Genomic DNA, 14,587 nt, shown 5'->3' on the forward strand with positions numbered 1-14,587 from the left:
AAAATAAATATTATTTCTTGATTTATTTTAGATTGCTGAAATCATTATAACTAGTCAATTGTGAGGAGGCTTTTGTTACAGCAAATCTACATCCAGGATAGGCCAAACTGAAGGCTCATGAGTGAATTTAGCAGTAGGCACTTCATCGGACTCCTTTCAATTCCTGTCTCTTGCTGATGTTAACAAGTTGTACAGGAAAAGACCGAATAAACTACACATTTTGTCAAGAGCAAGCAAGCACAACTAACATTATGATTAACTTCTAAAATTACTTTTGCAATTTGTATTTTATAGTCACTTGAATTAAATTAGAAATCAAAGTTTTAATAAATCAAGTGATTTTTACAGAAGCACAAGAAAAGACATACACGCAGAACACCTGCTGGACTTTGCTTTTCCTTACATGTGCTAAATCTAAATCATTTATATGGGGGGTTTTTGTATAGGGAGGTGGATGCCTTTTCTTTTAAGACCTACAATTTTTCTTCCTCCTGTTGAAATTAGAGAGGGAGTCAGGGAAGTGTATCTGTATTTAGTAGGAAAGTTATTCCGTGAATAACAGCTTTTGTTTATTGTTGTGGCCTTTTCCCCTTCTGAAGCCTTTGTCTGATTATTTCCCGCAATTTATTTAATAAAATATGTAGTATTATTTTGAAACTGGAGTTGCTGAGCATTTTGTGTATCTGCCCTGGGACCTGGATACAGCAGTTCTCTCATGCTCTCCTCTCTATTCTAGTTACACACCTCGTCCTACCTCTGCATTTAAAAGGGGGCATGTAACAAATACATGTCAAATAAGTGTAAAAGGACATTTGACAAATTCATTTATTGTGTCTTGATTGTTGACATTATTTGTATTGAGTGAAGTACTGGATTTACATTTATTAATTTACCACATGCTTTTTACAACTAAGGAATGTAACAACAAGCAAATCATCATAAAGAGGCAGATACACACAAGAAGTGCTTGTAATAGAAAGTACAGGGAGGGATTAAAGAAATGTGAAAGCCTTTTTCTTTTTAATAGGATGCAGTTGAATGTTGATGGAAAAGAGGAGCTTACTGCTGTCTCTTGAATATTGTCAGAGATTCTGCATTCTGAATAAGTGTGGGAAGATCATTCCACCTGTAAAGAATAATGAATGAAAATGTTCTGGAAAGTGATTTTGTGCCTCTCTGTGATGGTACCACTAGGCATAACTCACTTGTAGATCTCTGAAGGGCCTGTAGATCCGTAAGAGTGAGTTGAAGTAGGAGGGTGCTGAGGTGTGACGTGGGCCCTTTTAGACTTGTTGAAGATCAGGCGTGATGCTGCATTCTTAATCAATTAGCTTTTTTCCCATTGATTTGCATATAGGTCAGATCAACAGGTCGTAGACTTTAACATTACTCCAACCATCTGATTACAAGCATTAAGCTTTAGCAATGTCGCCTTATGTTTATATATTCACATGTTTATTTTATATCCTCAGCAATGTATTATGAAAGTCTTCTTTTTTGGATGATAATTGAGATTAAGTCATTTTGATTATAAATGTTTAGTTTTATTAATTAGGCCTGTGTTCAGAAATATGTTGTTTTAATAATTTCACAGTATTGTTTACTGAATCTTTTTTTTCTTTAATCCTCTTCTAGTGTATGAGCTTTGCTCATCTGAGAATGTAATAGAAATCTCTGACTGTGATCTGAGGAGAATCTAAGAGTCTCCATTCAGTGTCCACTGCCCTGGTAAAGTTTATGTAAACTGTCTATAGCATCCTGTTTTGTGTATCTTCTCCATTCATATGGGATTCCAACCAGTCCATAACATGTTTTACTATAGTGTTTTTCCAGATCTTTCTGGAATCTGCACACAAACCACTTCCAGTAGGGCAGTTCAGAGAGATCAGGAGTGATGCTCCAGTCTGCATAATCTCCTCCTGCTCTTCTGTAATCTCTAAAAGTGAACCTTCCATTGGGTGTGTTAAAATTAAGATCACTTGCCACTAAATCTGTGCAAATATCAGCACAGAGATTCAATGTGTCTGCTGAATACATTCCAAGAATTCCAGTCACTCTGTGTAAAGGAGCACTGTGATCTCCTTCATGGTTTTTTGTGTCATTGGTGCAGATGGCTTTACAGAACGGACACTGAACCCAACAGCACTGACAGAGATGATCAATCAGAAGCTCATCTGGAAATGTCTTTCTGTTGAATCTACTGCTAATCTCAGACATTAGAGCAGAAAGTTCTTGTTTTATCACATCTTCCAGGAGTTTGAAATCAACATCATCATGTTTGACTCCACTGAAGTCTTTTTCAGAGATGACCAGCTCATCTGAGAGCTGCTGTGTGAAACTCTTCAACCACAAGCCAGCATCTCTTTTCACTTGAACATGTTCAGTGGATTCATGAGCTGCTTTCATGATCTTCTGCTGCAGGAGTTTAATGTTCTCCTTCATCTTGGGTAAAACACTGACACTGAACTGATCAGCGATGTACCGACTGACTTCATCTCTGATGAAACTCTTGAAGTGATCTCTGGGAGTTTCAATGTAGTTCATGTATTTGTCAAAATCCTCCTCTTCTGCCAGTGTCTTCAGGATGTGTTTCTCCAGATTTGATCTGCTTCCATTCAGCGATTCACAGTTTGATCTCATTTCATCTGTCAGATCTCTGGCAGTGTTCTTGTAGAGACTCTGCTCAATGGTCTCTTTAAGTTTCTGACAGATGATTTCACCAAATCTGACAATCCATGTTGCTCCATGACAGTGTTTCTGGAAGATACTATAGTACTCATCTCTCTTCTTTTCAGTATACAGAGCAGGATCATTGGCTTCCCTGAACTGTCTGTGTTGGTCAATAAAAGTATCTTTTGTTCTGTTGCAGATGAAATAAACCAAATCCACAAAGAATTCGTCCTTAAATTCATATTTCTCATTTTTTTTCTGATGTTCTTTTACTCTATTCTTGATACAATATACCAGTTGTCGAATGTAGCTGATGTTATATCCCTTCTCTGAAATCTTAAATGACTGAATCAATGTGACTGTCTTCTGAAGAACATCTTTGACAAATGATCTTATTTGGGCTTGATCTTCTGGAGTAAGAGTTGACTCCTTTACATATTGTTTAGTGCAATTTTTTGAAGACTCTCTGAAGATGACATATTCAGAGTAATTTGGCACATCAAGAATATTTTTGTACTTGTTGCCCTGTTTGCAGCAACTGAGAACCTGTGTCACATCATTCAGTATGTCAGTATGTGTGATGATCTTCTTCACACTGCTTTCCCAAATCAAATCAAACTCCTTCTTCAGTATTTCTTCATCATTTGTTTTGTGTTTGAGTTTTAAGGCCAGTTCTTTGCTCTTTTCAATGAGAGTGTTTTCAAGTTGTTTCCTCTCTTCATTATTTTTCTTCAGGTCTCGATTCTGAAGAATCTCATTTAATTTCCCTTTTGTTTTTCTCACAATTTTTCCCTGAAACTCTTTGATTTTTGTTTCATATGATGTTTTCCACTGAGTCAGTATTTCTGCATATGCGTCTTTCTCAAAAAATTCTGACATTGATTCTTTTACTTTTTTACTTGTATTCTTCAGTTCTCTTTGAAGATAAGTTTCCTCAACTTCATGAATTGCTTCATTTTTTATTTCGTTGTGCAGTTTGTTCTCAATTACCATCATGGCACTCTGAAGACTACAGGACCAGTTCCTGTATTCATTCTTCAGTTTCCTGTAGGCTGAACTCTCCAGAGACTTTCCGAAGCTGAAGACAAATTGTTCCTTCAGTAAAGCCTCCCACAGATCTTTAATATGATCTTTGAGGGGTGTCAGACTCATTCTATGTGATTTTGAAGCATGAGATATAATAGTTTTTTTTAGTTCTTTAATATTCTCACAGTAGTTTGGGTTTGGTGGTGCCATGGGTGGGTTTCCTTCCCAGAGCTGAGCAAAATACTTCACATCATTCTGAACATCAAATCTAATGACTTCACTGAAACGTTCTGCACCAAAGCCTTCCTCTTCTGCAGCAAGTTTTGTCATTTCATCCAGTGTCTCCTGCAGTCGTCTCCTTCCCTCCATGTTTTTCTCTCCAGCTGTGATGTCTGACACGTTCTGATGCACAAACACACAGCTGGGATTCAGTCTGACCTTCTTCATCCTCAGGAAGGCCTGAACAACAATCTGAAGAATGTCCTGCATCTCAGCAAGGTTTTCTCCAAGGATGTTGATCAGCGTTAGATTTGCAAGACCAATAACAAATGTGGCCAATTCATTGTCATGATGTTTTGTTGATCTTCCAGCCAGTTCTGGAGCATGAAGACCTTCAGTATCAACAACCAGAATATAGTCAAACCTCATCTGTGTTTTCATCTCGTCTGAGACTCTGACCAGCTGCATGAAAGCTCCTCTGGTGCACCGGCCAGCACTGACGGCAAACTGGAGTCCAAACATGGCGTTCAGCATGGTGGATTTACCAGAGCTCTGAAGCCCTAAAACTGACAGCACAAAGACTCTCTGGTCTCCCAGTTTCTGGATGAGTTGATCTAGAACAGCAGAGATCCAGATCACAGGAACATGAGCAGCGTCTCCATCCATCAGCTCCAGAGGAAATCCAGAGATCATCATCTCTGCTGCGAGACTCGGGAGAGAAGAGAAGTGAATCTGCAGGTCTTTCTTGTTCTCCTTTACAGATGAACATGATTCATAGATTTGTCCGATTTCCCTCATGATGTGCTCCAAACCAAACGTTGCAGCCTGAAGTTCCTCGGATACTGTCTCAAGTTCAGTTTTGAGATACTGAAACTTTTCATGATTCTCTTTCAGTTTTAAGACTGTTGACCATTTTACATCATACTTGTGATGTAGAGCAGAAAGATCAGCTGATGTATGTTCATCCAGGAGAATTCTGAGCCATTTGAGAAAAAACATCTTCTGATGTTGATCATGTGAGTTAATTTCTTTAATGAAGCACTTTATGAAGTCACTGATGTGAAATTCATGCTGCTGGTGACGGATTTCTGTGTTTTTTCTACTTATTTCCATTTCTGTCTCAAGTCGATGTAGTTCTTTGTTCTTCTGACTCCACTGATGCCACAGTTTCTGATGAGGCAGAAATGATTCTTTGATTTCTGTCAGATCTTTCTTCTCCAGTAAACTGATCATCTGCTGTGCTGCTTCTCTTCCTCTCCTGCAGTCACCATCATCTTCCTCGTCTACTCTGATATCTGAGTGTTTGGACAGATCTTCAAGTCTGAATGTGGAAGATGATTCTAAGAGACAAGCATTAATAGCTTTTCTGAGTTCTTCAGATACGTCTGACTGATTTCTGTCTTTCAGACCAATTATGAATTTTCTTTTCTTCATCTCAATTACAGTAGATTTTTCGTCAGTAACAAGACAAATGAGTAATTTTTTGTCTTTGTAGAGGTTTTTAATTATTGATGCATTTCTGTCATACTTGTCCAGTTGTGGTAGAAGAACAACATTGACTGAGGCCATTTCAGTGAGGATCTGCAGCTGTTTTTCATGTTTTCCTGCATCACCGTGTAGATTACAGAATGCAACACAGTCAGTGAATTTATCATCATATGTTCCAGAAGGGCAGTACCAGGCGATCTCCACCACTCCATCCATCAGTTCTCTGGTTCTGCTGCTGCCTGGGCAGTTCCTGTGGAAGAACGTGTTGTGTTTCTCATTGATCAGACTGTTCATCAGCTCAGACTTGGATGAAGACACAGAGCCAAACCTGAAGAAAAACACCATTGGAGTTGTTGCCTTGTAGACCATCTGGTTTTGACTGATGGTTTCATTGTTGGTGCTTCTCGTCTTCCAGCTCTTGCTGATTTGTCTGAATGTCCAGAGAGGAAACTCAATCTGTTGTGTGAATGGATCAGGAACAAGCAGAGGCAGAGCGTACTGACACTGGGACAGTTTAGTCACCATCAGCTGCTTCAGGAAACCATCAGCACAATGAAACATGGCCATCTGAACATCCATTGGGTGAACAGGGTCTGACTGACCTGATGCTTTGTCTGACGGAGAGATGTTTCCGAAAATATCATCAAAAATATCACTCTCCTCTTCAGAAAAGTCGTTGTCTGTTTGTTGTGTTTGATCCTGTTTGCTGGTCTCTTTAATTTTAATGTATCTTGCTCTGTAGTTCATCATCAGTAGTTTTTGTATGAAAGTCTGAATCAGCTCCTTTTCAGAATAAAACTCATGGGACTGTAATGAATGTTCAGTTATCTGAAGAACATCTGCAGCTCCGAGTTTATTGAGGTGCTTGACTTCAACATGGAGTTTGCGGAATAACTTCTCCATTTTTATGTATTTTCCTTTTGTAGGTGTTAATCTGAACTGATTCCTGCTGTTTCAATGTCCTTATAATTTCCCTGAAAAAGAGATTAACATTTTATTTAGTATGGTTGTTAAACAACAGAATAAATCTAAAATAATTGAGCTACTGAACTAATTATGCACTGAACCTCTGTTTTGAAGTGATCTCAATGATGGAGTTTCTCTGTATTGCTACAGTTAGTTCTGGTGTGGTCTCTGCTATTCTCTTAAATGTAAGGCTGGAAGTGAAACACTCCTTATATTCAGGTGTGCATAATTATTAAGCAGGTTTTATTTTACAGATCAAATGAGCCAAAAAAGAGATAACTCAGACTGAAAAGTCAAAAATTATTAAATGCCCATGAGAAGGATGCAATACTAGAATTTGCAAAGTTAAGGCATGACCATTGGACAGTAAAATGCTCTTTGGGTCAGCACAGTCAGAAAAAAACAGGTGGAGAAGAAAAAGCGCATGTTACCTGCAAGAGAATTAAGAATTAAGGTGAATAATTAGATGTGAAACCATCAGGAACCATTTGGTCTCCAGCACCACCGTTTTCCAAAACTACAACCTACCTGAAGTCTCCAGAAGTGCAATGTGTCTCTCACAACGTGGTTCTCAGAGACTTTGCTTGGGTAAAAAAAAAATTGCTAAAAAATTAACCTCACGTAGGAACAATACCATTTCTACACCTTACCTCTACCCCTCTCATGCATTCACGTGAAGGGGTTGCGGTGTCTCTGTTCTCTTTTGGTTGGAGGCGTAGGGGTAGGGAAAAAGGGCTAGCTGGCCCTTCAAACAAAGATTTTTTGGAACCACACTTCAAACGAAGGGGTATGAGAATTCTCAGCATACACCGGCTACAGTGGCAATGGCTGCCCGAGTGAACAAAATGTACCATAATGAACCATAAATGTAAGCATTTTGTTTTTTGACAGTTTTGTGGCATTTTTTCCTGATAAACCCAAAAGGAACTTACTCTGTTATTTTTGATTGTACGGAAAAGAGTAATATGTCATTTGAATTTGTAAAGGGTCTACTAATTTGTACACACTCATAATAACAACAAAACTTTGTGCTTTTGTAATATAAAGAAAACAAACAGGTTGTGCTTTCAGCCATCTTGGTCTCCATGATATTCAATCTTCATCCCATCACTAAAATGAACCGAAACTCAACTAATACTTGACATACAAACATGAGAGATATATCTATAGAAAGCTTAACTCTTCAACTTTTAAATGTCAAAAAAATTATAATTCTGAGATAAAGTTATCAGTATGAAACCAACGCCATGTCCAGTTTCTCTGTCTGAACTTATTGAACTTTATTATTATTATTTTGGTAACACTTTAAACTAACATTCAGTTGTAAGTCATTTATAAGTGATTAGTTAATGATGAACTAATCATTTACAAAACATGACTATGCCTTCATAGATGATTAATAAGTGATATGTTAATATTTTATCTATGTTTTGTAGATTAAGTTATAAATCATTTGCAAGTGATTAGATGATGATGAACTAATCATTTACAGAACTTGACTATACATTCACAAATGATTAAGTAATATGCTGACGATTTACAAATCTGTCCATAAGATTTTACAAACCTTCTGGTTACAGGTTGTGTGTGTGTGTGTGTGTGTGTGTGTGTATATATATATATATATATATATATTTACACACAACTGGAAACCATAAGTTTGTAAAACATTTACAACCGATGAGTAGTTTATACTTCAGATTAGGGGATGCAGAAAGTGTGGTAAATGATTTATAACATTTATTGTAATAATAGTACAATGTTGACATTTCAATGATTTATAAGTGATTAAAAATAGCATCATGAAATAATCAAATAGATCCTTAATGGTTAATAGTTACTAATTAATATATTATTAAAGATTATGGACAGATTTGTAAATATTCAGCATATTTCTTAATCATTTGTGAATGTATAGTCATGTTTTGTAAATGATTAGTTCATCATCTAATCACTTGTATATGATTTATAACTTAATGTACAAAACATAGATAAAAATATTGACATATCTCTTATTAATCATCTATGAACGCATAGTCATGTTTTGTAATTGATTAGTTCATCATTAACTAATCATTTATAAATGACTTACAACTGAACGATAAAGTGTTACCCTTATTTTTAAAGTGACCATGCCCACGAGCTACTTTTGCTTTTGATATTACAATCGACCACGTGAGATGAACGCACATGTAAACACCCACATTATTTAGGCTACGTGTCGTTTCTGGAAGAAGACATGTTGTGAGGAATGATCTTTGTATTACCGCAAAAAAGAAGATTTGATGTGCCGCTTGATTCAGTGGAGGAGCTCTATTTACATGAGAAAGTCTTTTTCACTAGCCTACTTGCCTTAGTTGCTATTGTGTTACTATGACATAACTTGTACACATTTTACTAGTTAAACCTTTTCCAAACTATAATTCCTGACTGCATATGGTATGACAGCTTGTTTTGGAAGGCACTATGAATGCTGAAAGGTTTATAAAGGTTTTAGAGAAACATATGCTCCCCTCCAGATGATGTGTATTTCAGCAGGACAATGCGAAACCGCATACTGCAGCTATTACAACAGCAAGGCTTTGTAGTACAAGAGTCTAGGTGCTGAATTGGCCTGCCTGCAGTCCAGATCTTTCACCTATAGAGAATTTTTGATGCGTATTTAAACAAACAATACGTCAAAGACGACCACAAACTCTTCAGCAGCTGGAAATCTATATTATGCAAGAATGGGACCAAATTTCAACACCAAAACTCCAGAAACCTAGATGCCCAATGTCCTCAAACTGTTTTGAAAAGAAGAGGAAATGCTAAACCATGGTAAACATGCCCCTATCCCAACTATTTTGAGGCTTGTAGCAGACTTCAAATTTTAAATTAGCTAATTTTGTGCATAAAATTGTCAAATTTCTTATAACAAATAAAACATTTGTTATCTATGTTCTATTGTGAATAAAATATTGGCTCATGTCTTTTAGTTTTAATTTTATTCAAATTTTAAAAATGTCCCAACATGGACTTTTAGGTACAGAGAACGCCTTTTGTAGTAAATATCAAACACAGGCCATTTTGCTCTGCATGTTGCTTGCAAAAAAACTGACCTTACAGATGTGGAAAGCAGATTCTGTCCCTACTTTTGAGATGTGGGCAAGAGAACTGAGAAATATGTTACATTTGGAAGAACTAAGATTTATATTAAAAGATAAGTTATCCACATTCATCAAGATCTGGAAACCAATAAGACTGTTCTTGCAGGCAGAGTGAATATATTGGATTCATCTCTTTTAATCGAACTGTCTGAATATACACTATTTGGATAGCTGTTGTCTGTGCATTTACACTGATGCTCATGTACAACATCCCTGACTGCAAAGCACTTGAAGTAACCTTCTACACCTTTTTTTTTTTTTTTTTTGGGAGGTGGGGAGATGTTTTAATATAAAGCTTTAATGTTCTTGACTCCAGAGTCATGTACAGTGTTACAGCTAAAGGTGTTTGATGTTGTATTTTCCTTTATAGTGCCTATCTTTGTGACATTGTGTGTGTGTGTGTTGTTTCAAGAGAATTAAAATAAAGGGGGGAAAAAAACGTCCCAACATGTCCAGAATTTGGGTTGTGTGTGGATATGTATATGTATATATATATATATATATTTATATTAGGGCTGTCAATCGATTCAAATGTTTTAATCACGATTAATCGCATGATTGTCATTAGTTAACTCAAGATTAATCGCAACTAAATCGCACATTTTTATTTGTTCTAAATGTACCTTAAATTAATACTTTTCAAGTTTTTAATACTCTAATCAGCATGGGCATGGACAATTATGGATGCTTTATGCAAATGTATGTTTATTATTATTGAAACCATAGTTAACATAGAGCATGAAGAGTAAACATATGTTTCAAAGATCATATGTTTTTTAAAATACTTGTTCATGTCTATTAGACACATGAAAAATGTATTCCAGGTTCCCATTACTTGTCTTTCTTTGCACTGAGAAATGTACTTACACAAAACTGTTTACATTTTTGTACGACAGAGGGCAGCTCACTTCTTCTGAAGATGCAAAATGTACATTTATTATTTTTTATTAGATTTGTTTGCCTCTCTGTGCCCACATACTGTATTTTGATGCAGCTAAATTCTTAATAAAACTGTTTTCATTGGTATATTTTACTGTTTCTGTTGTCAGACAACCAGAGGCGGACAGTAGTGAAGTATTTTTACTTTACTCAAGTAAATTTAAAAAGTATCTGTAGTTTATCAGAGTGTTTTTCTTTGGAAAACTTTACTACATTCCAAAGCATAATGTCATAGTTTTTACTGCACTACATTTCATAAATAAAAGTTGTTGTTTGTTTTACCTTTAATATTTAAGAACATTAATAATGTTGTACTTTCTAAATCTTTGAATTACTTTTACTTCAGTAAAAGAAAGTACAATAATATGCTTTGGAATGTTGTGAAGTAAAGTTTTCTAAAGAAAAACACTGATAAAGTGCAGACACTTGAAAAGTACTTTTAATGCAGAGTAAAAATACTTCACTACTGTCCGCCTCTGCAGACAACGAATGAATATGAAATAGTGAAACACAACCCATTAAGACTAGGCTACATAACCAGCTCTCTTTTCCAAGATGTTAATTTGCACAAAAATCCTGTTGATAAAATATCTCTGATATTAAGTCTGATAAAATCAAATACTCATAAGATAATGACAATAGCTGTGCTGTGATTTTGGTGATACTTGCATGTAAAATTAGAGAAACAACATAATATCTGTGTAACTGAAAGCGCTGCTCCTCTCCGCTGTGTTAATCATGCGTTAATAAAATTAGTGCTGTTAAAATGAGTTTGCATTAATGCGTTAACTTTGACAGCACTAATATACACATATATAAAATTGTATGATATGTGAATTATGAAGCGCTAATATAAGTAATAAATAAGGTTATAAGGCGAGTGAAATTAGACAAACTTGGGGGGGCGCATGTCCTAAAAGGTTGAAAACCCCTGATATAGTGGATCACTGTTACACAGCAATAAAAGATGCATATCACTCTGTCCCATGGGCAGTTTTGGGGCTCTCTGACCACTGCCTGGTTCATCTTATACCAACCTACAGGCAAAAACTTAAATCTGCTAAACCTGTATTAAAAAGCCTGTTTCAACTGCACCGATTGGAGAGTTTTTGAAGCTGATACCACCGATCTGGACGAGCTCACAGAGATTGTAACATCCTACATCCTCACAGAACCTATATGCATAGGAATATATGCATTCCTACCAGGACTTATTTAATTACATGACATGGCGATTAATTAATCGAATTAATCGCAAATCAAACGCACATCAAATTTGGCTGATAAATTATTCCCAAAAGATCATTTAAAGTCATTGTTGTGTAAAGCATCAAACAGATATTAAAAAAAAGTAGAAATCAGCAAGACATATTTTGTTTGATAAAATTGATTACTTATACTCTTTTGGCCCACGAGGGTGAGTAAATGATGACACAATTGTCATTTTTGGTGGATGAACTATACCTTTAATAATTTATTTTATTAGTTTTATTATTGTCATGGAAATATTAAATTATTTCTTTGATGAAACTAAAACTGCCAGTAGGTGGTAGTAAATGTCTTAATGAATAAGTCATCGAGTCATTTATTCATTTGATTTGTTCATATGGCTGATTCATTCAGGAGTGAAGTAAATGGTTCTTTATGAATGGTCCAGTGAATCATTAGGCTTGTTCGCCTTGAAGCGTAAAATAATAAAGTATTACTAAATAGTAAGTATTATATTAATAATCACAATATAGCTATATTTTAAGGGGCAATCGTGGCTTAATGGATAGAGAGTTGGACTTTTTTTAATAGTGCATTACTTTTTCATTTTACATCTAAACACAAGCATTCAAGTAAGAAAAACAAATAATCAAATGTAAAAATTACTTTGGTGTGTTCATTACAAAAAAATGATAATTAAAACTCCAAAAGCAGTTTAATCAAGAGCATCGAGTGATTCCCTCTTTTCTTTTATCTTTTGATTGACATTTATACGACAGACAGCCTATATTAAGACCTACTGCAAAGAATAGATCTAATATAATATTACATATCAGAAGTTTTCCCCCAACAGTTACATAAATGTTCACTAAAGACATACTATTATGTTTGGGTGAATACTTAAATACTGTAATTATGTATAGGCTGTGTACATATCTGGATCGCTTGACGTCGGAGGTGCCTTTGTGTGCAATTCAGATTTCAATCAGTGCAAAAAGGTACTGCTCTCAAACAACGTACAAATAATGATAAATTTAGATGATTAATTACTATTTGAGGGCTTAATTAACAAATTTTGGTGAAAACCTCAAATTTGACATCTATAAAAAAAATGTCGCCTGTTGCTCAAAATTAGCTTACCAGGGGTCACAAATACATTTTTATCATACAAAGACGGTTCACAAATCAGACAACAGGCAATTCGGGTTCACCCACATGCACATCAAATATTCAATCTGTAAAGTCTTTCATGCACAAAACAAGAAATTATTCTTATAACGCTGAATTCTCATTATTTTACTTCTTAAAATTGAAGAAAGCAGTAGAAATTTCCCAAAATGTGACATTTGGATTTGAGTGAAATGGAAAAATATTTAGAAGTGATTGATTACGTTAAATGATAATCCTCAAATGTTGGACCACAAAACCAGTCATAAGGGAAATTTTTTAAATTGAAATTTCTGCATCATCTGAAAAATACAACTATTTGAAAATCTGGAATCTGAGGGTGCAAAAAATCTAAATATTGAGAAAATCGCCTTTAATGTTGTCCAAATGAAGTTCTTAGCAATGCATATTACTAGTCAAAAATTAAGTTATAATATATTTATGGTAAGAAATTTACAAAATATCTTCACGGAACATGATCTTTACATAATATCCTAATGATTTTTGGCATAAAAGAAAAATCAATAATCTTGACCCATATAATGTATTTTTGGGAATTGCTACAAATATACCCCAGCGACTTAAGACTGCTTTTGTGGTCCAGGGTCACATGTGTGGGTTTTAAGTAGCAGAAAGAAATAAAGTTTACTTTGGTTCACTAAGCCTGGCCAGTTAGAACAGGAAGCAGTATTACAGAAAGTAAGCCTGGCCAGTTTTAAACAAGGTGTAAAGTATGGTGTGTTAAGTAAACCTAAAATTTGTTTCAGATTATTATCATCAGTGAACCCTTCCCTAAGATTCATAAATGAACTAATCACTGAACATGGCATACACAATTAGAAAATCCACACATACACAGAAGTTCACTCATTTCACCAAATGGGGACATTGCATCAACTTCTACTGTTTTATATGTAGCTAATTCTAAATGAAAAATAAAATGTTTTTAAGTCATAAAGACAAACCTGCATATAGAAGGCTTCCCTCTCGGTGTCATCAGTTCAGTTATACGCTGACAATGTGAGTCTGATAAACATGTCTGTTTATAGGAAGTGGAAAAGTTTTGCATTCAGAAAAATCCCCTAACATTACAGAAAGAAAGAGAAAATGTTCTGTTATTTGCGGTGATGTTTGTCACCTTACGGTTGAGGACTCATCTTGATGCTGGTCTAGAGAGCAGTTAGTCTCTGCCTCAGACCTGGTCACGCCCACGGACCGTTGACTGTTTATAGAGAGTGGAAAATTCTGAGAAATCCCCTAACATTACAGAAAGAAAGTGAAAGTGTTTTGTGTTATTTGTTATTTGTGGTCATGTCTCAACTGATTTCAACCCTCTGGCCCTCTTCGTTTAGGAGTCACACTTGCCTCCTTCGCAGTCAAAAGTGACCGAAGCCTTGAAATTTAATTTTTTTTTTGTTCAGGAAAATCAATGCAATATATTTTTGTTCAATAATATTTTTTATTATTATTTATGATTTTGAAGGAATTTTATGATACTATGCAATATTTATACAATTTTAATGAGCTATTTTCTCCATTAGAATTCATATGTATTTTTTAAATTTTTAAATTTCTTTATTTTTTTACTATTTTTTTAATAAATGCAATATTTCACATTAAAATAGAGTGAAGGCATTTAAAATCCATTTTTTTGAAGTGAGAATTGGGCCATCTGAAGGCATTAAAAAATAAAAACTTATGTAATGTTGTGTAACCTTCTTGAATTTTCTTAATTTTCTTAGGTTTTGCATTTA

The 14,587-nt window shown here is 35.2% G+C and overlaps 1 protein-coding gene across 1 annotated transcript; it reads right to left on the minus strand.

Annotated features, from left to right (window-relative positions):
* Positions 1 to 809: 809 nt before the first annotated feature.
* On the minus strand, positions 810 to 14,043 carry LOC306854275 (interferon-induced very large GTPase 1-like). Its single transcript, XM_079392153.1, has 2 exons — positions 13,799 to 14,043; positions 810 to 6,377 (listed from the first exon to the last, which is right to left on the minus strand). The coding sequence occupies exon 2, from the start codon at positions 6,304 to 6,306 to the stop codon at positions 1,711 to 1,713; it is 4,596 nt and encodes a 1,531-aa protein (XP_079248279.1). The 5' UTR covers positions 6,307 to 6,377; positions 13,799 to 14,043; the 3' UTR covers positions 810 to 1,710.
* Positions 14,044 to 14,587: the final 544 nt, after the last annotated feature.

This window comes from Barbus barbus, assembly GCF_936440315.1.
Source record: "Barbus barbus genome assembly, chromosome: 3".
In the NCBI taxonomy this organism is placed as follows: Eukaryota; Metazoa; Chordata; class Actinopteri; order Cypriniformes; family Cyprinidae; genus Barbus; species Barbus barbus.